A 27,026-nucleotide genomic window follows, 5' to 3' on the forward strand; every position below is an offset into this window, starting at 1 on the left:
CCTATGGGAATTTTGTGATTAGTGCCACTCATTTGACTACTACTAGCATGTTATATAATAAACAAATAGTTATATCTATAAATTTTAAATTAAAATTTTCACTTCTGAAAAGAATTTTACAATTATTTACAGAAGTTCAGAGAGTTGAATGAGCAATTGTTTTTTCAACAGCAAGAAAAGTAAATAAATTATTTAACGCTTAAATTTATTTGGAATATTCAAAATATGAACGTGATTGTGTTTATGGTTATTTTTATTATGATGTTTAGACTCTTGTCTCTTTTTTTCTTCCAAGTAGCTGAAAAAGGTTAGTTAACATGAACAGAACAATAATACATTAATGTATTCTCCTGTCTGTCGTCATGGAATTCGAATACGAAGAGGACTTCTAAGAAAGTCTTTTTTCCAGTACAATTGAGGATTTGGCCATGATCACGAGGAGGCGTGTTGATATATAGTTTTCGAAAATATTCCTAGGGTTCTTTATTTACCAAGATCTAATCTCATGTCTGTCAGAACGATAGGCAAACACCTACACCACCCCTCCTATCTAAATGTGGGGAATCTCGGACACAAGATAAATTTTAGTATTTATCACGTGACCCATTAAAGGAAAGTTAGAAATTTTTATTTTAATTGATACCGCAATTTGTTGGCCACTAAAAAAATTTTTTATGGGAAAAACACAGAAAAACAGTAAACTCTGCAGTATCTAATGTTTTATTGTGGCTTACAAGTTAGAGTAACATTGGAAAGCTAGAAAGTGACAAAAATTTGCCAGACAAAAGAAATATAATTTATTTTCATACATTCATTAGAAATATAAATTGACGAATGTACTGTATTTTAATTTTGAAAAATGCAGCAACGAGTTGCTTAACATTCCCGACTGTTATGAGATGTTATTTCAAACATAACATATATTATTAACCTTAATAAATAAACTTGTGTGTGGCGCCATCTATTATTTTATTTTGTTATAAAAAGTTTTTATTATTATTAATTAGTATAAAATAGGAAAAAAGTTAGGAACGTAGTGTGGCGTGTTTATATATATAAACAAACAAACAAACTGTAAATGCTAATAACGAATAAACTCTATTAAGTCTGAACCCAACCAACAAAGATTTGACACACGACCCCCTCTATCTTCCCATCCCCTCGATCTTTAACCACCAAAATTTACTACCACCAATGCCCGTGATTTACAAGTTACCATGCCAAATTTTGATTTTTAGTCTTTAACTCATCCTAAGATATTAAAGGAAATACAGGCTTGCCAATCCGTGATGTCAAATTTGACACGATTCCAATACTTTTCCTTGTTACGTATACATAACCGCCGGGAAAGTAAAGGGGAAATGAATATCTCAAATATTAAATCACTACAGGTTTAGTTAGCCATGGTCAGGAGCAGATCCTGACCATGGGCATGTAAGGTGTTTGTAGGGTGTTTTATGAGAAAAACAGAACCTAATCTAACATGATTTATTATGTAATACTTAGACTTTAATTACAATTTATAAATTATGGAAATATTGCATGAAATTAACATTTTGCGCATAATTAGCACATAATGATATCACTATTTTAATGCCTCGTAAATTATAAATAATAATGCCATACTGAAATTTGATAGAATGGTAATTAATCTTTATACAAGCAGATGTAATTAAGGGTTAGGTAAATGGAATAAATACGTATTAATTAAATTAAAGTTTCTCTTATGTAATTAATTTTATATCTTTTAATTATTAAATAATAAAAACGTAAGTATTGATGACCGTAGAAAAACAATAATTACTAATTAGTCTGAGCTTCTGTTGTTAAAACTATTTTTAAGTAAATATATAAATAATATCTAAAATATATTATAATGGCGATTAATCTATTGCGAGGAGTAAATCTATATATGTGCCACTCGCCAAATCGATTAACTTCAAAAGGTGGAGAAAAGTGATAAAGTAATAATAAAATATAAATTCAAATAAACATTGTAGAATGTATTATTGTAGATAAAGCTTTTATTTAACGACATATGCTATAATCGTTATCTTGTACATTTTATATCTATGCTATTATTATTACAACTTTGGTGTGATTGAGAGAGTTAATCGATTTTGCAACTGAAACATGTAATAACATCAAATTCAATCTTGACATTATCGTACAATTTTTATGAAAGATTTTTCGCAAAAATGTATAATAACTATTCTGTTATTGTTACAATGGTTGTTGTTATTATTTTGTTTAAATTGATTATTCATCAACATAAACGATGTCTTCTTTGTCAGCTGTATTTGAAATCCCATCATGTTGATTTGTTTTTAAATTTTTATGAGAATCATGTTTAATAGGAAGAATGAAAAAATTAGTTTTAGTTTCATCCATTTTGGATATAACGGGTATAACTTTTCTTTTCTCTAAAACAATCGTTCAATATTCCACAAGTATACTTACTTCAAATAACATTAAATAATTCACGTTATCTACAAAGCACCGGTCAGCACACACTACGATACAATGCTGCAGTGTGCGCTGGCGGATTAACGTTACAGTATAAAGTTAATTAGAGTGGCTTCTGAAATAAATAAAATTCTTTTCGATGACCAATAAAATTTTGTCATTAAGTGGTATCAATCCTTATTATTAGGGAAACTTATGAATATAAAACAGTTACGAGTATATCAAGTGCTTTCACGCTAAAATTTAAAAAAATTCGAAATGTGGAGTTAATCGATTCGGCTTGTGAATGTCTCATATAAAGAAGACAGTAAGAATGTATAGGTCTGCAATTTATAGCCACCACTAAAATTGGGCAGCAATTTTTAAATTAAATCTCATCCAATTTTAGTGGTGATTATAAGCTACGAGAAGAGATCGCTTGCAGCGCCACAGCGGTAAAATTCGGAAGTAAGTGCATCTGTCTCGGAAACCATGCACAATACGAAAAAGGACAATTAGAAAGTCATAGATCATGATCAATTTACTACGAAAGAACACCCTGCGTACGTGAATAGATGGCTTGAAATGCTAATTTCTCGATATTCGACTCCTTTTAACGCTACGTCACTAAGTACGTCACACAGCAACCCGAAAAACTATACGTGGCCAACCCGTGATCAGGCGTGTTCGGTGGTTTTATCTTTTTTAGTAAGGCGAAATATTGTTTAAAAAAGGTTAGTAAATTGATTTTTTGTATTAAATGATTCATATGCTGTGCGTCGTATTTTGAAGGGGGCCTGTAAAATATTGAAAATTTGAATTATAGTGGACAAATTACGGGACAACGGCTCATTACATAACATGGCGGTGACAATTTACTTTCTCTGTCTGATACTTTGATAGCTTTTAAATTGTTACTTATTTTAATACGTATTTGTGTATAAATATTCATAGAATATTTACTGATAAAGTAGATTTTAAAACCATTTTTTCAGTTGACATTTAATAATATCAAATAATTTGAATTTGAAATTTTATCTGCATAAACATAAACACAAAGCAAATAATAAAGAATTTTTATGAAATATTTATAAATCACAGAATTATTGATACAGTAATAATATAATGGCTATTGTCTGTTTCGTATTTTATTCATATCCGTTTCTTTTGAAAAGAATAATGGCGCCGAAAATGGCATCGATTTTTATTTTCCGTGCATAGATTTGTTTGTCTGTCCGTGTGTTTCAAATCTCATAAAGTCAGTTAACAGAGCTGTAATATTCAAGTCTGATGATGAATTTATTTATTAAGGTTATGCATATGAAACTACTATATTGATCTTTAGGACATTTGTGCTCACGTGAATTTAGTGTGTTAAATGACAAAAAAGTCACTAAGCTGCATTCTGCGTGCGGACTAATATTGACATCATCGAGTATATAATAGAGAAATGTAAACTTTATCACGTAATTTTGTTTTCAAAGTTTCAAATAAGGTCTTATGTAAATGTCTATCAAATGCTGTAATGATACAAATGATTATAAAATTCTAAAATGATAAGTTCATAATTAGAAGCATAGAATAAGTTTATTTGCTCGTGGGAAGTAAAAACTTTATATTATTAGTTTCATCAGAATTAGATAAATTAGGTCTTTAAATCTTAAAATAATTTTTCTTTAATTTCTATCACTCTGTATATAATGTTAACTTATTCAGAATGGGTAAAACTTCGTTAAATTTGGCTTGCACATTTTTCAGACCATGGGGAAGATCTTTATGCGAAAAAAATTGCTAACTGCGGCACTTACATCAGATTTCATCAGGTCAATTGCATGCTGCAGTTAAGAATGCTATCTTGCTGTATTAGCTTCTGGTTTCTACCATCCTCTGATTGATACTAACAGCCACCTCTTACCAGCATTGTATTGCATTTCAGCAGTGTAAATTGTAATGACTGACAATCAATTCTTTCTTCACACTGATTGTCAGTAATTGCAATTTTTAATAAAATTATCAGTAATTAAACGTAATCTGCCTGAGTAAGCCAATTATGGTTGACTATGAACGTTTTCTAAACCTAAATGGACACTACATAGCATTCCTAACAATAATTTTTAGAGCTATTCCTTCTCATAAAGCTCCTCCCCATTGTCTGAAACACGTGCAAATTAAATTCCACGTGGTTTTGCCCATTGCATAAGGTGCCAAATAGTGTAACTATAATTTGAATCACACTGTACTGAAGTACCGAATGTATAATTCAAAAAATCAATTATTAAACTTAACTACAATATAAGAAGAAATAAATAAATGTGGTACAACTTACCGCTGACCCATACAGCTGTAAATTTCTTTGCTTGAACATTGTTCATCTGAAATTTTAGTAAATTCATATTCCTGATATGAATGCTTTTACCAAGGTACTGATAAGGACTTCCTTCTTCTCCCAACCATTTTAATACAATTTCTTTATCTGTATATATCTCTTAAAAATTATAAAATAGCTTTAAAAACAGGCTAAATTCCAAATTACATTCTTACTACAATCTTTATAGTCTTACATTAAATATATTTACTTATGAAGTAATAAAAATTTAGCACAAAGAACTTTATTATTTAATTCACTTAATATGATAATTAACGTAAAACATGTATTTTTAACATTTAAATATGGGCCAGTTTCCCTACAGTGACCTTTTGTGAGGCACTCTCTTAAAAATCACTCAATCAGTTCAATTCTATGTATTGACAAGCAGCGAAACTTTCAATTTTTTAAACTTTTTATCAAAATATATCGACATTTATATGTATTTTAAACATTGTTACACGAGAATTGTGTTAGTAAATGGTTCTGTTCGCAGCTCTTAAGATTGCTTTATGGATATACTCATATCGCATGTAGGTCAAGATATTGTTTTAACAAGACTCACTAATGGTTTCGTATCACATCACGAAAATTTAATACTGCAAATCAAATTCTTTTCCTTTCTATTTACCTTGCCAAAATAGCTATAAATGCACGATATAAATAGAAAATTTTGAGTAAATATCGATTGGAAAAATTAAAAAATACTTTTTCTTCAATAAGTTGCTGGTGTCACGAGATGCCTAGTATATTAAAGTGTCTGGCTTTGTGGTACAGTATAAAAAGATGTAAAATATGTAAAGAGGACTTTAAAGTAAATGTCTGTTTTGAAAATAATACGGCAGGTTAATGCAGAAGTGGCATCTTACGAATACTCATGCTGTAGTGTCTGCCAGACATTTTAGTGTAATTTAACACTTACATAGAGAAGGGGCATGGTAACTGCAACAGGGTATTCTCTGTTGCAGTTACTTCACAACCGGGTGGTGACCCGCCATAAAGAGGTCTTCCATATCAGTGTTAGCGGCTCTCCGGAGCATCTTGTAGATTCTTACGAGGAGGAACTTTGACTTATTAGATTTAGCCCTATTTACGACATTTAATAACATGGAAAAGTGTAAAATATAATTCTAAATAAATAAGTGTTTCTTAAGAAAAAAATAAACCTGTGGTTAACTTACTGATAGAAATTAAAAATTGACAAATCTGGACATCCATAGGATAATCGTGTAATTCCATTGGGCAGTCTACTAACAAATTTGTCCTGTAAATCAAGTTGTACGAATTTATTTAATATTTAAATTAAACACAACATATTAAAGACGAATTAAACAGTAAAATAAATATTTTAAGAGTGTTAGAAATTAATTAAATTAACATAATCTGTAAACAATAATTGCTACGATTTAATATACCTGATAACTCCATACAATGATTCGTCCTTTAAAACTTTTACACCAAAAAAACCCGTCGTTTCATCAAATTTCTCGATTTTTTTGCTGTTAGGAAATCCAAATGTTGGCATCCAGATTTTATTTTTTTCAGCAGAAGGAAAAACAACGGGATATTCAGAAACTAAATGCCTTAAATACAATCTCGGATCCTTCCAAACTGTTATAATCAATAGTAGTAAACGGAAATCCTAAAATAACATAAATAAAAAAGAATGTTTTATAATAAATGAGTTGATAAACATCTAAATATCAATAAATTTTTTCCTTTTTTTAATTCACATCATCATCATACATCCGGGTCACGTGTGTTGGGAATGTCACGTGTAACGAACTCGTTCGGTGAATTGTCCCTGTCCTACTGAACGAGTTGGTACCACGTGACAGTGGCGTGCCGTGACATTTGATGATAGAGAAGCTGTGTTTCCGTAAGAAGACGACTTCCAGGGGCAATCAGTTAATTGCGCGCCAGTGATGGTCTAGGGTCCCTTCGTACGTGCGTGGTGGCGGAGGAGACAAAGACGACAAGTATCTGACAACAGCCGTTTATTTTAACCTAAAGTAAACATACACTATGTACAAATTGTTTGCTTTAGGACAATCAGCTGTTCGGACGTCGATTTGGTTCTTTGATCGTCGATCGAAGGTGGCCCCGGGACAGTTGCGTTGACAAGTCTGTAAGGCACTGGGAGACTTCATCTGTTGTATTATTACTTTTTGACTTACGTATTATTACAGATTTCATATAGAAATCTGTAATAAAATACATAATGCGGTTATAATAAAATATTAATTTTAAGTAATTCAAAGTACATTCAAATATGAAAATAATCGCGCAATGTGTATTTATATTTTAGAAAATACAAAGGAAGCAGCGCTTCCACAGCTTCCAGTGACATTCTCGACGACACGTTCCCGTTGCTACTGGTGTAACTCGAGATTACTCTGGTCGATTGTTTATAACGCTTCCTCAATGTAAACCGTCTTATACAAGTTTATTCATTTGCCCTTTGCTTCTACTTCATTCCGTTTTCTAACACATTCATTAACATTCTACTTTCCCCTCTTTATCTATTACTCTTCTTTGGATATTGTTTTAGATATTGACAATTTGTATAATATATTGTTTTACATCATAGACAATACATGCATTTTGTTAAACAACACACAGATTGTCAATTAGTAACTATATAAAAATTGCTTTTATGTACTGGCTTAAAAACGAATTTAGCGATTTAAAGTTACGAATGAAATTCTTTTGTTTTATATATTTATTATTTCTTAAAATTTGCGCACAAATAAACAGCATACACGACACAAAACACACACCTACAGTACACACAGCTTTGTAAACAATAATCTATATATATATATATATAGAATAATAAATATTTCATATTTAATGTCTAGGATCCGTCTGCTAGTTATAAATACGGAAAAACCTGTCTAAAACGGAACCTGCCTAAACGGAAAAATATTCGTGCCATTCCGGTTTATACAGGTTTTACTGTATAAACGAACAGATAAATTTATTAAACAGAACACACATTAGTGATTAAGAGGTGGAGTTATTTATTTCTACCCACTTCTGAGTGCTTAATATTAATAAATTCGTAACTCTACCGCGAGCGACGGGTTGGAGATTGTACCTCCAAGTTCAGGGAGATGTAAAACTGATATCTTCATATTCTAAATAAATAAATTTAGTAAAAATGTCAAACGGAAATTCAGTATTAATAAAATCGATTTCCTTTTATAACGCTACAGGTGTTGTGTAAAAAAAAAAAAAATCTCGTTTCGTACACTTCATCGAATACACAATCGATGTAATTATTTCATTGTAGATTTATAATATAATTTCCATTTATTATATATAACAGAGGTATGGCAATCAGGCAAAAAATCACCCCCTCCCCGAAGATTTTTACATTTTTGAACTCTGGGACCTTGAAACATCAATAAATATAAACAAAAGTATCGGGTCTTTTTTTTGTATATAGGGGTAATAAACGATTAACTACATGTGCCATACACGCACATGGAGTTAATGGTTCCCCCAATTTAAAGCTTAATAAGTCTTGTGTCTTTCGTCGAAAATTTCTGAAGTTTTGCAGGGAGTTTCGTATGTTAGGGACATCTATTCTGTTAAATTTTGGTAGTTAAAGGTCGACAGAGTGGGGAGATAGGGGTCACGTGTGATATCTCGAGTAGGTTGGACTTAATAAAGATTCTACTTGTTGTTAGCATTTTTCTAGCTACAATATTAAGCTTCTGTCCATTTTATAATAATTAACAATATAAAAAGATTTTAAATAAAATATAATAGATGGCAGGACAAACAATTTTAAATTCTTTTACCGGGAAAATTACGCAACTTGTTTTTTTGTTTATTTAAAACAAATGTACTTTAATTATTTAGATATTAATCTTATTAGACTATAATAGGCCCTCGATTTAACGAATCTTCGTTTCACGGAATTGTCGGTAATAGCGTCTACACTACTACTGTCATTTAGTGGTAAAATTGAGGACCTGTTATATTAAAAGTGAATAAGACATTACCTTTTATTAACTAATTCTATCTCAATATACTATAAAATATTGCTATTGTCAAATGATCAATGGAATTGGTGGTATTGATTAATAATACACTAGCTAATGGAAGTAGAAAACGTTATTAAGCTGTTTGTTTATGAATAGTTAGTTAAACTTTTGATAGTTTCGTGATAGATTAACTTGGTGGTGCATGCCACATTCTAGAACCGCTAAAATAACAAACCAAGTAGAAAAAAAATAAATGTTTAGTGAACAAGTACTTTCGACTTTCAAATATCCAACCTAAAATACAAATTTGTATAGCCTGAAAATGATTCTATGAGGATCAACATAGGCCTACTTGTTCACCAAACCTTTGCTGCTGTTAAAACATTTTAATTTCTATTACAACATACTTGTAGAAACCATTTTGTTTGTGCCACACCAGTAGCACAATGGATAAAACCAATGAACATTGGTAGTTGGTTGCGAGTTCGTGTCTGCCAAATATGCTAGCCGTGTGAATCGTGCCTATCCAAGATATTGTCCAAGTGAAGTTTGCTTAGTTTGCTTCGCGTGCCTGTACCTAAATAAGGACCAGTTTAAAAGTCCTGGGAAGCACTTCCCCTTGGTAGTTCGCCCGAGTGTTGCGTTACTGTATTCCATCACTTCAGTTTGTATGTTGTTTGTAACTATAAAGTTATTGAGAAGTTTAATTACTTGGTATGAATGTAACCAAATGTAGATTTTTAAATACTCATGAATTGCTATAGTCAAAAAAGAAATCGAAATTAAGTATTAAATCCACGAGAGCAATGCTAATTATAAAACAAAACTGAGACTTTCAATGCCACCAAATCAATATAGTTGTTGGTACATTTGTTAGTATATTATCAATTGTTAATAATGCCTAGCAATATTTCACGAAGGAATGATGATGATAATGGACCATATATTTATCAGCTGAGGCTACCCCCGTCTCATTTTTGTATCGAGAAATGGTTTTCAGCCTAAGTTTATACCTTGTTCCGAAACTACCCCACTCGTCTTACACACGTTCCTCAACGTTAAAGTGCCAGAAAACTTCCATTTACCAACGATTCTAAATGAAAGCTTGGATACAATCTAAGCTAATACGTAACTTATTACAGGGTTCTCAATAAGGGTGAAATAGATATAAGATATACAGGGTTTTTACATAGCGTAAGAGCGAATGACAAAACTCCTAATGAACAAACAAATTTGGACACGTGTTTATGGATTTTAAATTATACTTTGGTCCTCATTCCCTATTTATGTAAGCAAAAAAGAAGTTACGATTTAAATATTCATACAAGAAAAACAATAACAGGAATTATAATGGTTAATGCAAAAAATAATACGGTAAAAGCTCTTTACGTAATATAAAGCAATATTAATCATGTTAATTAGTGGTTCACTCACCATGCTTGCTTCATTTATGTTATCGATCCCAAGTATTTGACAGGACACATAAACAGGTACTGGAAGATCTGAAAAAACGGAATTTTTGCATTAATTATAGATTTAACTACTAAAAATACTAATTAAACCTTAATTTGGTTTAACAAAGGCCCCCTTTAACAAGGGCCGTCTTAATTATAATTAATATTGTTATAAATTTTTAAATATTTTAGAAATCAATAAATTAACTGAATATTTTAAATTTCTGTCCTTGAATACCCAACGATTTTTTAATCGCTCGATATTCAATCTTGTTGTTTACTTTGAAATGTCCTTATTTTTTACATCTGAATTCAATATTAAATTGGTACGCAAATTTAAAAAGTAATTTTAAAATAAAATAAAATGTTTAAAATTCAAAATTATATCTGTATTTCTTAGTATAATACACTACTCCCAAAGTTTTGGGCATTTTTACGGTCCTAAGCCGGCCAAATCCAGGAATAATTGAGCTATAAATTCCCACTACAGCCTGTCCGCCCTTTTAATCTTAAGAACGGAGTTAGTTAGATGACCGGCATGACTTTATTGTTAACAGGAAAAGAATGATGTACTGTACAGGGACAAGAATACTAAAATTGAGAGCATTGTAAGAAAAAATTGCAGCCCGGCATTGTGGCATATATATTTAACTATAATTAATACATTTAATACAGTTTTATAATAATTTTGTAGTTTCGAATGCCATAACATTTTATAGGCAGGCCTACACACGTGTAAAGTAGAATTAAGGGGCCAAAAGGCCCTACAAATTTAGGCCTCCCGTTTCTCCACTGAATAATAATCAGTACAGCTAAAGAATATTTTGATGATAATATCAGTAACTGAAGGATTTACTGTTTCTACTAATTGGAATATTAGAATTATATTTTAAAAATATAAAGGGTGTTGCTATAGATAGTTATAAATAACCTTTATATTTATATATAATTATGTAAATTTCAAAGATGGATAATTATAGTAACCTTAATTTACCGTTAATAATTGGTGGGAGGTCACGATTATAGTCCTTCGGTACAATTTCCATATTATCACTGTCACTACAGGAAAGAAACACAAAATTGTATTGTTACTTTTACTATTATTTTTATAATAAATATTATATGAGAAAGCTGGCTTTATATAATGCATAATCTCTTTGGTTACGCACGCGATCTCCAGTAGATGGCATAAAAAATGTAATGCTTTTTCTATGGGAAGATCCTTTATACAAAATTTCTCGAAAACGAAAGTAGTTAGAATCAAACAGTTATTTGCGTTCAATTTCGAATTAATTCCTCTATTAACTCACAATTCAGAATTTTTAAAATACAATTCGTTAATTTTCTATAAATTCTTAAAATATTAGAAAACCTGTAAAAAATTAATCTATTGTGTTTTCAAAATTCCGAACCGAACGTTAATAGAATAATTAATTAGAATTCTATTACAAAAAACTGTTTGATTCTAACTACTTCCGTTTTCGAGAAATTTTGGATAAAGGAAATTCCCATAGAAAAAGCATTAAATTTCTCACGCAATCTACTGGAGATTGCGTGTATAATCAAAGATGCTATAATTCACTTAACTATAAATAATAATTGAATTTTTATTTTAATTTAGAAAGTATTCAATGAAATTAATAGCATGGAACCGTAGTTTTTGAATTAAATTGTATGATTTCCGACGGTTATAAGTGTATAAACGGACAAATCTCGTGGAAGTTAAATACGTAAATATGCTCCCGAATAGGTTATATGAATAATTAAAATGTTTTTTGTCAATATTTTAGTAACTTCTGAGCGTCAACATGTTATTTTTCAAAGAAGATTGAGTTTTAAGAAGCGTATTTTTTAATACTGTCAACTTGTTTACCATTTCTCCTACGTTCTTAAAAATATAATTGCCAGAAAACAAGAAAATATAAGTCAAATAGTAATACGTAAACATACTAACAGAGTATAGAAATGGCATAATGGTAATACGTAAACAATGTGCCATCTCTATACCTAAAAAGTAGCATGGATTCTGCAATGTTAAAGGACCCCTCTTGCAAAATGCATTGGCGTAAACACACGAAACAAAAATTGTTACCGTATTTTACGGACTATAAGACGCACCTGAATTTTGGAGGCAATTTTTCGAAGAAAAAGTGCGTCTTATAGTCCGTAAAATACGGTATTTATTAAAATTTATTGATTTTTAAAGCTTGCTTCATTGTAAACAACTCAATTTTTGCAATTTTAGAAAGCAAAATAAGTACTTTAATTCAAGTACTTATTGGCAATCTACAGAGCCAAGATCCCCACACCACAACGCGATTCCCGTACATTATCTATCAATAATTTAAATATTCGATTATGTACATTTTTATAAGTTAAAATTGAAAAATGACTTACCTTGCAAAAGTAATTAATAGGAGCATTAAAGCGGCATAGAAAATCATTAACATTGTCAGCGGTTAAGGTATAAATAACCCTATAACGGTAAAGTGCAATGAATAGTTTAATGTGAAGTCGAAAGTATTGATTTTTGCAAGTAAACAGTGACATGCGATGTAGTGTCGAGTGAAAGGAATGGTCGATACAGCACATTGCTGGTTTAAAAGTCATTAAAACAGCTGACTTCCGATTCAGACCGGAATATGGTTTAATCGTGGTTTCGGCCCGTAAGTTTTCCATATCTGGTCTCGATTTTCATCTATCTAACCACGTTATCGAGATTAAGGAAGGATAGACAGACGACAGTGCGATTCTATAGGTCTGCTATTTGAAAAGTGAAGCCCAACTAATTAAAATTGGTTTTAACCATCTTTACATTTGGGCCTTGGTGCAAACGCGGAAATAAAGGCATTCCTGTGAACTTCTGGCCTCTTCAGGGCCTTTCCGAATACCGATATTATACATTTTGTACTTTAATGTACGATTGTATACTTTATTCCTCGGTCTTTTCCCCCTTCTTAATAAAATGGCCCCTATGCAATTGCATAGTCTGCATCTGTAGTAGCTGCTGCAATACAAGTTCAATAGAATTTCTGTAATTTATACAATTAAATTCGACATTTTTATTAAAAATGTATATGTACAATATATTTTACAGAAGAATATTTCTATAATTTATCGATTATTTACCGGTATTTATTTTATTTTATTTTTTTTTTTTGTAAAAAGTTAGTAACCTGTTCGAACAGTTGTGAAGGATCTTATCCAACTAATCAATGACATTAGTAACTATCCTAGATAATTAGAATCGACTTTAGGATTTTTATTTCTAATTACGGGAGGATAAAATCTAATACAGTGAAACCTCATAACAACGGCCGCCTGAGGAGAACACAAAAAAATGGCTGCTGTTTAGAGGTGGCCGTCATTGGAGGTTCGAGTACAATTAACTTTTTCCTGTTTGCTGATTGATTTTTAAGATGAAAAAGCGCAATTACAGAATCAATACGTAAAATTCATTTGCTCATTAAAGCCTATGTAATTTTTTTTAAATTTATTTTAACAAAGGGATCTAGCAGAGCGCAAGCTCCTAACTCCCCTGAATTTCTCTTCTCTAGATGTAGACCTTCAAAACTTATAAAGTACCTTTTTATATCATATCATTTTTTAAAGTGTCTGTATTCTTGATATTTTTAGATACATTTTTATGGCTTTTTGAAAGAGTTGGGCCCAAGTTTGTGTGTTTTCTGTCCATATATCGTCTCCTTCAGCCTATTCATTTATATAAAATGACAATACTGTATATTTAAACCATTTCTACTGCTGCTTAAGATTTTCCAATTGCGTGCCGACACTTCATCTCTAAGCTAACGTCTATTGTTAGATATTAAGTTCTATCGGTGATAGGAGCAAAATTTGTTTCAAAAAGTTTATAAAATTTTCCTCCTTTTGTTTACTTAATAAACAAAAGAAACAATATAAATTTGTGGAGATAATTATATTTAAGTAAATATTTATGCCAATGTCAAATGATATAATCAATGCTACCAACCAATAGAAACAAGAGTTATATAAAGACCTTTCACGAAATCAATTAATAGTAGTATTTGTATACGTGACGTTATCGGTGGACAGAGATACAAACAATTAGAATAGCAAAGGTATAATTATATAATTAATCAATCTAAATTATACATAAAAATGATTATTTTAAGTGAAAAATATGCATAAAAAGTTATGGTAGTAATTAATACGAGGTTCGTTTCAAATAGTGTTAAATGGGCTTATAATATTTTCGTAGAAGTATAATATTTAATTTAGACGGCCGAATAATCAATGCAGTTAAATCAGGCCCGGTAATGTAAAACAAAATTAATTTAAATTTTGAAAATAAACTTTTATTTCTAATTTTATCCAAAAATTGAAAATAAATGGTTAATTATAAAGTGCCTCAAAGACAGTTGTTATAAAATATTCATTTCGTTGTATTGATATTTGCAACATATTAAAAATCTTAAACGATTTTTTAATATACCGAGAGCTTAAACATTGTAACCTGCCCTGTCTTTTCTTGGCACTGTTTATAAATGTATAAATAGAGGCATAATATCTTATAATCTCTGAAAACAAAGCGTAAAAACATTCAGATCATCACACGTGGGTAATACATCTGTATAAGCAAGCCGGTGACATAGTCCATTTCAAATGAGACACGTGTAGGTTGTGTGTATATCGGCATCTATTTTCTCACTACCTCAGGGACCAAAAATTCTATAATTTGTCTGGAATACGTCTAAGGGCATTGATGCTATTACATTTTGAGATTATAAGATGAGGGATTATATCTCTAGTGGGGTCAGACAAGGAAAATTTTACTTGTTATTGAAATTTACAATTTTTTTAAATCTTCATCTCTACCCACGATACTAAATTGTTTATCTTTTATAATAAATATTATTAGATTTTATAAATAATTTTTTATAACAGATGGCGCCACACACAATTTCTCAAAATACAGATGTATTCTCCAGTAGTTTACGTTTTTTATTTTTATTATTTAAGTTTTATATCGGAGTATAATTAAAAATTATCGAACTTCCATCCTGTTTGAGTGCGGGGAAAGTTGTTTCTAATGAAAAATGAACTAGAACCCCTCTGACACTTGCATAACGAAATGTTGATAACATCATTGTAAAGATAATTGTCAATGTTTCGAAGTTTAAAATAACATATCAAGATAATAATTTACTCTAGATTATTCAATTTAAAAAAATATATAAATTTTGATTATTATTTTCTCCTTTATCCCAGAACAATGCTGTTCTTAATATAGGCCTAATTACAGTGTGTATTTCGCATACAATTTTAAATTACAATAGTAACAATACTTTACTTGTTTTTATTGGCAATGCCGAGTGAAAAATAAGTAAACATCTACATATTAAATTATGATTAAAATAGCTATCAAAAATATTATCAATAACAAAATCAGATTTAAAATAATCAAAACACTCCTCTACTGTAAAGTCTAGTGTTGTGTATTGCCCAATGGGATGACAAGTATCATTTTATTTTACGGTCGACTGGTAGCATTAACGTTAAATTAAAGCTATGAAATTATTTCCAAGCAAAATATTAATCATGTTCAGTATTTCGCTGCTCTTATCTCTCATTTGTTTAGTATATTATGACGGAAATTACAGTGCAAAAGCGCTTGTTTATAAACATGGTAAGTTCGATTCTTTTACATTTGAAAAATTAAAGATAAATCCTACAAACGTGAAAATCGAGGAAGAAATCTCCAGCTGCAGTGGTGTTGAAGATGTGGATAAGTTGGATTGTCATCCCGATTTTCCTTCCACTAAAGAAGAATGTTTAAATCGAGGATGTTGTTGGAACGGCATACGTAACAATAGTGAAATTAGAAAAGATGGAGGTTATCCGACTGGCGTGCCAGGTTGCTATTTTCCAACGAATTTCACCGGTTATGACGTCAAGTATATTACAGAACATAGAAGAGGAATTTCGGCACTGTTAAAGAGGATTAAGTCTTCTGGTTTTATAAAGGATATACCAAATGTCAACGTTTCCGTATATTTTCATAGCCAGGATACGCTAAGATTACGTGTAAGTTGATATTTTATAAACACGAAAACTTACAAAATTATAATTAATATTTTGTATTTAAATCTTCATTATATGTTATAATTCATCTTAAATTTTTATCGTCAGTTAATGGTATAAAGCAGATAGGGCTCACCAGTGGCCAAGCGGTTCCGTTCCCTGAAAACTGGGAGTTCGGTCGTGGGTTCGCGCCTGGCCAGGACGGGCTGGCCACGTGGAGTTTTCCGGGTTTCCTCCACGTCTGTAACGCCTGAATAGGAGCCAGTTACCCTTATAAGACCTCCCGGAAGGCATCCTCCCTAGGCAGATCGCCTAAGTGTTGCGTTGCCATAACTTAATAAACAAACATAAAGCAGATAGCATTGACTTAAACATTTTTAATAGTATCTTAAATATATAAATCTTATCTGAAGGGGAATCGTATATAGGTGGGTAATCAGGAACGAGTGGAAGTAGTGAGGCACATGGACGGCTAACGAATTAATATAAAGTAAACGGGTAGGACCCCGTTAACCCGAACTTCGACGCAGGTTTTCAGCAAAAGCGCGCCCTCTACCAAGATGGCAATGGCGAAAATCAGGACGACAGTACGTCACAATATGACGTTTTTGAAGTTGACACAAGATGTATTAGAGAGGTTGCTGCCGACGTTTTCATCGCAAAAACGTCCGTCGTACACGTTTTCGCGATGAAAACGTCGATTGCAACTTCTCTAATACATCTGGTGTCATCTTCGAAAACGTCAACCATGATTAAGCGTGTGCTCTACTTCACTTCTTTTGACAATGATATTTCAGAATACTGACGTTCTATTACTTTAAAACTTGTCCGTTTATGTTTCATACATTGTACTTTGCAACGTTTCATATTTGTCATTTTTTCTGAAATTTTGCAGGCAGGTTTGAGTATTAGAGACATTGATGCTATTAAATTTTGGAGATTAAAAGTCGAGTTGTGAGCAGATTGAGGAGAGGTCACGTGTGATAATCCGACGCTTGGGGTCGGATTTTACTCGTTATTAGCATTTACACTTTATTATTATTATTATTATAAAATTCATCTCTACCCTCAAAATGAAGCTTTTGCCATTTTATAATAATTAATTATATAAAAGAATTTTTAAATAAAATATAGCATGGTATAATAGATAGAGCAACCAATCCTAAATTATTATGCAGGGAAAGTTACGCAACTCTTTGGTTATTTTTATAAAATCTATTAATAACAACTTTTATTATTATTATTATTATTATTATGTTGGGTTAAGTGAGATATACTCGGTCAACACCGGCGGTTGTGTACTATGCCGGACCAAAGTCAAGGCATAGTAACCAAAACAGAAATTAAAGAAGTGTATCAGTGTGTGTGTCTGTATTCAGGAATTTTCTCACAATATGACATGTATTCAATATAGTGGCCTTCTGTAGTGTGATGTATGTGTTTCTATTCAATTCTAATGTGCCCAGGCTTTTGTGTAGTGTGTGTGGTATGACACCTGTAGAGGAGAGAACAACAGGTACAATAAGCACCCTATTCATCCTCCACAGATGCCTTATTTCCTGGGCGAGTTCTGTGTACTTGCTAATTTTTTCAGTACATGCGTTTTGTATATTGTGAGTGTTTGGAATGGATACGTCTATAATGTATGTGATTTTATTGTGTTTGTCAATGAGTGTGATGTCTGGTCTGTTGTGGTAAATTGTTTTATCTGTGATTATGGCTCTGTCGTAGTACATTTTGTGCGTGTTGTTTTCCAATACTGTCTGTGGAATGTATTTGTAGTATGGTTCGTGGATGTCTACTAATTTGTGTTTCTTTGCAAGCTCTTGGTGTATTATATTTGCTACTTGATTATGTCTGTGTAAATAATCTGTCTGTGCCAAGAGCTTGCAACCAGAAGTGATGTGTTGTATAGTTTCTGGCATGATGTGACATTTTCTGCATGTGTCATTTGTGAGTGTTGCATCTTTGAGTATGTGTTTTCTGTAGTTTTTAGTATTTATGACCTGATCCTGTATGGCAATCATGAATCCTTCCGTCTCACCAAAGAGACATCCCCGAGCTAACCAGCTGTTTGACGCAGTTTTGTCAACAAAATCCTGAGCCAGGTCGTAAGGATGCCTGCCATGGAGTGCCTTTTGAGCCCACGATTGCTTAATGGTGTCTATGCTTTTTATATGTTGTGTTGTGTCCATATGATGTGAGTGTAAGTTTAATGGTGTGTTATTTGAGTCTGCTAGAGTTACTGCTTTATGTAATTGTGATGTTTCTTGTTTTTTGTAGAAAAACTCTCGCAGTGACTGTATTTGTTTGTAGTGAAGGTTAACTATGTCAATCAGGCCACGTCCGCCATCTTTACGTGGAAGGGTTAATCTTTCTGTGGCGGATTTAGGATGATGTTGTTTATGCTTAGTAAGTGTTGTTCTTGTTTTCTTTTGGAGTTGCTCAAGATCTGTGTGAGTCCAATGTATAACTCCAAAAGAATATGTGAGTACTGGGATGACATATGTGTTTATTGCTTTAACTGTGTGTTTTGCATTTAATTGTGTTCTGAGAATAGCATTTAACCTACTTTGGTATTCTTTAATTAATCTTTGCTTTATTTGTGTATGTTCTGTTAGTTTGGCCTGTTGAAATCCTAAATACTTATAGAACTCGCCCTCTTCCATGGATTCAATAACGTCTCCATTTCCAAGTGCAAAATCTTCTTTCTTCAGGATTCCTTTTTCTATGTGAACTGTTTTGCATTTATCTAGGCCAAATTTCATTTGTATGTCCTTGGTGTATGAATGTGTGATTTGTAGGAGTTGATGAAGTTGTTTTTGTGTGGATGCATAGAGTTTTATGTCATCCATGTACATGAGATGTGACAGTGTATACTGTGTTGTTTTTTCATGCCTGATATTGTAGCCATATTGTGTGTTATTTAACATGTTGGATAATGGATTCAGGGCTAAGCAGAACCAGAGAGGACTCAAGGAATCTCCTTGAAAAATTCCTCGCCTAATAAAGATTTGGTTTGTTTGTATGAAAGTGTTACTAACCCTGAGATGTAGTGTTGTTCTCCAGTGCTGCATAGTGTTTTGAAAGAATGCAATGAGTGATGGATGTATTTTGTACATGTGCAGGATATGGAGCAGCCAACTGTGTGGAACACTGTCAAATGCTTTTCTGTAGTCTATATATGCCATGTGTATGTTTCTGTGTTGTTTGTGTGCTTGCCGTAGAATGACTGAATCTATGAGTAACTGTTCTTTGCATCCCTTATTAATATATATCCCTCTCAATTATTATTATTATTATTGCATTTTAAATAAACTTTTTATTATTATATTAGAAAATATAGAAAAATAACAATGTCTCAACAAAGTTTTATTTATAAATATATATTTAGCAGTAAAAATGAACTTTTCAGACAGAAATTTATTGAATAAATTTTAATAATTTCTGTGTATAATTTTAGGTAACTGATGCGGATAATACACGCTACGAGGTTAAATTTCCAAACCATAATCTAGATATTCCCAACTTAAATAAAAATTACGAATTTACGAAACAATACACAGTCAATTTGAAAAGTAATGGAATACTGTCGATTACAAGAACCGAAGACAAGCAAGTCATGTATGTTATCTATAGTACATATACATAATGTTGGATAATACAGACACATATACAAATAACAAATATATAACAATGATATTGTCTGCATTAAATTTCATTAAATACTAGAGTCACTCCTGCTGTAGTTGGATCCTCGAGTTAAGTATTTATAACTGGGCAGCAATTTTCAAATTGGAAACCTATAAATTCTCACCGGCATCTATTGTCTGCCCTCCTTTAATTTTGAAAATGGAGTGAACTAGATGAAAATCGAGATTAGTTGTGGATAGCGTAGACACAGGATGTCACGATTAACTATACTGTAACTTCCGGTTTAGTCCGAAAGTCATGTTATTTCAATTTAAAAAATTTTCCAGAACGGAGTTAGATTGGTATGACTACTGTTAACGGGACAAGTGTGATTTACAGGTACAAGATATTACTAAAATCGAGAGCATATATTTTAAATGATATAAATTAAAAATTGCAGCCCTTAATTGCTCTTGATATTTATGAATAAAAAAACAGAGATAGTCTAAATTAATCGCATTGATTGGCTATGGACATGATGAATATTTAGGATATTAAAAGTTTTACATTTTATTAGAAAATTACATTAAAAATAAATTTTAAAACGTAAAATACACAAACGTACTGTAACAAAGCTGGAACCCGCCATTATTATCGTCTAGAATAGAAATAATTTTTGTCTTAAACAACTGTAAGCACGAAAGTAATTAAGAAAGTATTTAATAAATATATAACTACCCTGGAAATATATGCTCATTACTACAAACTTTTAAATCAATATGCACTATGAGTACTAAAAGTTCTCGAAAGCTAGCAAGAGAGAGAAAATGGTGGAACTTCCAGTTGAAGGAGTGCCATGTCAGACTCGTTTGATTGGCAGAATATATATATAAATCACGTGTTGTAAATGAAAAACTGATTCTGATGGGCTTTGTGCGTCATTTTTTCGATTTTTGCTCCTTTATAAACCGTAGGCCTACTTGCCTGCATATAAGACGCACATTTTTCCTGAAAAGTTCCTTCGGAAAGTTTATACACTGGAAAATATGATTGTGTGTGGGGATTTTTCTTAAAAATCCGAACACACACGAAAGAGAAGAATTTTAAATTATTTAACTTAAATCTTCATAGATTAAGTATGTTATAAACTTTCCCCAAATTGAGAGTCCATTTTCAGATTCCACACTAATTTAGCATGGACGATATATTCGGATCAATTATTACAATTCTCCTCTCGACTTCCCTCACGTTTCATTTATGGATTAGGACAACATAAAGCTCCTCTACTCAGAAGCGTGAATTGGAAACGATTTACCATATTTAATCGCGATCGGCGTCCTATGGTAAGATAATTATGCAAATGAATTTTGATAGATATTTCTCCAATATACACGCAATTCTTTACAACAGGAAGACCACAGCACTTACGGAACTCACCCATTTTACTTGGCGTTGGAAGAGAGCGGTAAAAGTCACGGTGTTGTTTTAATCAATAGTAACGCAATGGGTATGTTGTTATATCTTCGAATTACATTATATCATAAGTGTTACTATAAATAATATCATTTTTGTAGACATTATTCTTCAACCGGCACCGGCCATCACCTATCGACCAATAGGAGGAATTTTAGATTTCTTTATTTTCTTGGGTCCCAAACCGTTAGATGTCGTACGGCAATATACCAGAATCATAGGAACCACTTTCATGCCTCCGTATTGGAGTTTAGGGTTTCATCTTTGCAAGTATAACTACACTACGTTAAAACACACCATAGAAGTATGGAGTAGAACTCGAGCGGCAGGAATACCCTTTGTAGGGATCTTCACAAAATGACTAACGATGCGTACAATACGTGAAATAACAATTTCTACTTAATTTACAGGATACACAATGGAACGACATCGATTATATGCACAAATATAACGATTTCACGTATGACAGAACAAGGTATAAAGGTTTGCCAGAATTTGTCCAAGAACTGCATAAAGTTGGAATGCATTTCATTCCTATAGTGGTAAATATAATCGAATTAAATTAAATAATTAAATAAATTATATATTTATTTATTGTTTAAAATAAGGATCCCGGTATTAGTAATTGTGAGGAACAGGGAACATATCCTCCTTATGATGATGGCGTAGAAATGCATGTTTTCGTCAAAAACATCACTGGAGAAATTTTTGTTGGAAAGGTAAACATTTCATTGTTATGCTATTAAAGTTATAAATATATAAAATTGATTGCAATTTCAGGTTTGGAACGAAGTTACTACAGTTTATCCAGATTTTACTCATCCAAATGCATCTAAGTATTGGAGTAAGCAATTCGAAAGATTTTATTCAGAAATAAAATTTGATGGTGCTTGGATTGTATGCAGCATTCAATTTTTATGTATTTATTTTTGCCAGTAATGGAATTAGATGTATTGTCTTATTGATTTTCAGGATATGAACGAACCGGCAAACTTCCTGGATGGACAAGGTAATGGATGCCCAAATACAACTTACGATTTTCCACAATACGTTCCGGGTGGCGTCGAGCCTTTGCATACGCACACTCTTTGCATGAGTTCTAAACATCACGAAAGCGTACATTATAATATCCATAGCATTTATGCCTTTAACGAGGCTATAATAACTAATAAGTAAGGTTTTCGTTAATTCCTAAATTAACAGTTAAAATAGTAAAAATGATCGAAATTTTTACAGATTATTGAAAACCCTTCTCAAGAGACGTCCATTCGTAATATCGAGAGCCTCTTTTGCAGGATTAGGCCATTATTCCGGGAACTGGAATGGAGACATTTTGTCTACGTGGGACGATATGAGATGGTCCATACCATGTAAGATGGCAAAATTTATTATTTATAATGAATAGCACATCCTGAAGCAAATCATGTCCTGTTACCATACATTTTAGATATTTTAAATTTCAACATGTTTGGCGTATCGATGGCCGGAGCAGATATTTGTGGTTTCGAAGAAAACACCACCATAGAACTTTGCACTCGATGGTCTGCTTTGGGAGCTTTCTACCCGTTTTCTAGAAATCACAACTCTAATGATACCATTGTAAGTAAGTTTTTGAAATAAAATGAAGTCCACAATTTCAGCATCTGCTAAGTTTTTCAGGAGCAAGATCCGGTGATACTCGGACCTCAAGTAGTTGCTGCCGCTAAACAATCGCTCACTACACGATACTTTCTGTTGCCATTTCTCTACACGTTGTTTTATAAGAGTCATGTGTACGGAGATCCCGTGGTTAGACCATTATTTTTCGAGTAAGTAATGTTATCACTTGTCAATTAAAACTGCTGTTGCGTAGATAATTTTAATATCTTTCAGATATCCAACCGATCTTAACACTTATGCAATTGACGAGCAGTTCCTGTGGGGAAGATCATTAATGATAATACCCATTTTATATCCGGTAAGTTAAATTTTTGAGCGTCCTTATCAAATACATAGGCCTACTTATCTATTCATATCGTCGTATAATGTCTCTAGTGTAAACGTGTATTTCTCAAACGATACTTGGTATGACTACTATACCGGAAAAATGTACGTTGAGAGAAGTGGTAATATCCCTATACATGTACCAATAGATAGAGTACATTTGGCAATTCGAGGCGGGTTTATTCTACCCGCTCAATTTCCATCGGATACCACAACTGAAAGGTGAGCTTTTTATTATTATGCAAAACTTCATGAAATCAAGTTTCAAATTTAATTGCTCTGAGAATGATGGAAACATCATTTTTCTTGAAAACTTAGCTTCTCAAGTATTTAAACTCAATATGCACTATTTTTATGGATAAAATTGCTGCAAGAAATGAAAGATTAAGATATTCCAAAAATTTTTGGAGGACTTTAGTTCCATGGCTCTATTTATTTGTGTACACACAAATAAGTAATGCTAATAGGATCCCAAAAGTCTGATTAATTGTTGCATTTGTACCTTTTAAATGAAACTATTATAAACTTCTCACGTCTGTACAACTAAATAACATGAGTATTTTTTTAATGGAATGTCTGATACATCATGAAAAATTCATTACAGCAATTAAAATAATTAAAGAATTAAAATTTCTATTAATCAAGATGTAATATTGAATCTCTATTTAGTCGTTTGAATGGTTTCTTCTTAATCGTTGCTCTCAATGATTCAAAAATGGCAGAAGGTGAACTCTTCTGGGACGATGGAGATTCTTTAGGTAATTGTACAGATTTTATGAATTAAAATAAATAAATGTGCATTTTGAAATATGAATTTTATTCTCAGATTCGTTAGAAAGTAGCAAGTATAACATTATTGAATTTAAAGCATACAATGTAAGTTTTATAAATATAAATTTTAAATTATAAATTTTTATAAAATGATATAGGCCTTTATAATATTTAAAAATTTACAGAATTATTTGAAAACCATCCCAGTAATGAAAGGTTATGATAAGATGCCAAAATTAGAAACTGTTAAGGTATTAGGATGTGAAAGGAAACCAAAATCAATACTTGCCAATGGTGTGGCAGTCTCATTTCAGTATAACAAATATCATCAGGTAATTATTAATTATTAGAAGCATAAAGTTTGAAAAAGCACTTACTGAGTAAACATTTACTGTAATATACTGAACATTGTAAAACCCAAGTGTGAAATAATCATGCATGAGTTTTACTGCTAATGGGATATGAATTTGGGGAATTTATTGATAGTGTTCTAATTTTCTATATGTATCAGTGCCATAAACTTAAAATGTCTTTAAGTCAGAACAGTAATTAATAAGATTCAATTGTATTCTTTTTATATTTATTCTGTATTCCAAAATTTATACCCATTGACAAAAATAATCTTGTTGACTGATACGTACCAGACAGAATTGTATGCATTTATTGCTTGCTAAAAAATCGATCTCTCATGAAAAATGATCAATTTTAATTTATAAAATCTAAAAAAATAATGAATGTAAAAAAATATTTTATTTTTATATCGGCGCCCCGGGCAGTCGCCCGGCTTGTCCGCCCCTTTATCCGACGCTGGCTCCAATTCAACCAATCAGAGAACCCTTGGCGCACACAAAGCATCATGGGATTGTCTGCTCCAGTTCTGTTGATGATGTAATAATGCACACAATTTTCTATCTACTTTCTTTTTACTGTTTTGGTAATAATTTTTATAAGTATTTAGTGTTAAACAATTAAAATAGTGAACAATGGATGAACTAGTATAATTAATAAAGATTGTGTGCAGTTTGATTTTTGGTGTTTATTTCATTGGAGGGATAATAATGTTAAGATTCATTTTTCTTGGTTCTTGTTGTTTTTGATTATGTTATATGAGAATGTTAGTTATGAACAAAAACAGTTAAGTTTGTAAAGGAGGGAAAACTGGGATTTAACTTTAAAATACAGATAGTGTGAGTTTTGCAACAAAGAGTTTGAGGCTGTGTGCAAGTGGTTTCTATGCCAACAAAGATGATGCTATAAATAATTTTTTTTAATGATATATGTGTGTCAACAATGAATAGCTTTTTTGCATCTTTCCAAAAGTCTTAAAAAGGGGAGTGTGAGACTTTTGCATCTATACCCTTCATTTGTGAGACAAACACAAGCATCTTTGTCCACAATCCAGAGGCTGGTGGAATCCTGTTGCCCACCATGCAATGGCCTATGGCTCTGAGAATCAGGAATTGAATACAGGCAAACTCCATGGTTGGCCTAGAAGAAAAATGTAATAGTGCCCAGAGGAAAGAGAGTAAAAAAAAGAAAAAAGGCTACTAGTAGAAGTAAATTAGCATGCATGGTGATCACTCTAGGTCCTGCTATCGGCATCCCAACTTTGTATAGTACTATAGAAAAGACACAGTGGTCCATGCTTAAAATTGGGATTCGTTGCTAAAGATATTTGGAAATGGACTACTGTATGGAGGACAACTGGTGAGCAACGCTGTAACTAGCCTTTTATGTGCCCGGTGCAAGCATCTGTAACTACACCCCAAAACTATGACCCAAAATTTGGTCCAGATCATTTCTACGCTCTGTGCCTGGGCACCGCCCTAGTTACGACACTGCTGGTGAGTGCATTTTCTCCCCACTGCTGACACAATCCAGGGTGCCAGCTCACATGTAGACAATGTGGGAGAGACATTATCATCAATGTATTTTGTTTCAGAATTTCCTGAATGTAAAGTCACAACATCCACTTTCCAGCAAGAGAAATCTGGAGTTTCTATTATATGGTGCAGGTCAAAAAAAATTATGGCAAACATTCCTGGGAAATCTTATGTGCAGCCAATAATTATCACCAATTGTGCTACAAAAAGAAATGTGTAAGAATGATACCATCGTCATCAATGTTTAGCCCCAGACTTTAGGTTAATAATGATGAAATATATGAAGAGCTTCCTCCTACTTGATGTGTAGCTTTGTCAATGAGCGAATTATTGTATTTAATTGTAACAGTAAAAAAGACCATTCACAAATTTCTATGCTTAGTAATTCTAGTAGCTTCTATAATTAGTTTATAAATATAACAATTGTGTTTTTATATATCTAGGTTTTGAAAATTTTTCTCCCAAAACTCTCTCTTTTGAATCCAAATGAAGTTAAAATTTTATTTATCTGAAACTGTAAGTATAAATATAGATTATATTAGAATATTTTCCTAAAATTGTTTAATAACTAGTGTTATTTTTTTTAGAAAAACTTTATAGGTGAAACTAATGATGTTATACAGGATAATTCATTTTGTTGAAGGATGTTTGCAATTATTAAGTTATTGTAATTGGAAGAATATCATCAGCTTTACAGTGTGAAGACTATTTTTATACAGAAAACTAATTTGTAGGGAAACTTTAATCCAGAACAGGACTAAGGCAGTTTCTGGAATCAATAAAAACATCAGCAGTCACTTTAACATAGCTGTAATTATGTCCAAATACACACAGTCATTATAATTAAAGAAAGTTCCACTTTGATAAAATGTTATGGCCATTTCAAAGTGGAACTTTAATCATAATGACCCGTGTTTCAAATTAGCTAAATTTTCTATATTGCTAATTGGTAGTTTTTGCT

General features: G+C 31.9%; 1 protein-coding gene and 1 pseudogene across 1 annotated transcript; one reads left to right on the forward strand and one right to left on the reverse strand.

Moving 5' to 3' along the window:
• Positions 1-4,764: 4,764 nt before the first annotated feature.
• On the reverse strand, positions 4,765-12,709 carry LOC136973166 (glycine receptor subunit alpha-2-like; the record flags this gene model as incomplete). The annotated part of the gene is made up of 6 exons (XM_067267864.1): positions 12,657-12,709; positions 11,254-11,318; positions 10,240-10,307; positions 6,226-6,452; positions 5,992-6,074; positions 4,765-4,930 (listed from the first exon to the last, which is right to left on the reverse strand). Coding segments are annotated over exons 1-6 (662 nt in total), but the record flags the coding sequence as incomplete, so codon positions are not given.
• A 3,047-nt stretch (positions 12,710-15,756) lies between these two features.
• LOC136973169 (lysosomal alpha-glucosidase-like) lies at positions 15,757-26,868 on the forward strand (annotated as a pseudogene).
• Positions 26,869-27,026: the final 158 nt, after the last annotated feature.

The sequence above is a fragment of the Centruroides vittatus genome, unplaced genomic scaffold (assembly GCF_030686945.1).
Source record: "Centruroides vittatus isolate TY-2023 unplaced genomic scaffold, ASM3068694v2 contig_3103, whole genome shotgun sequence".
NCBI lineage: Eukaryota > Metazoa > Arthropoda > Arachnida > Scorpiones > Buthidae > Centruroides > Centruroides vittatus.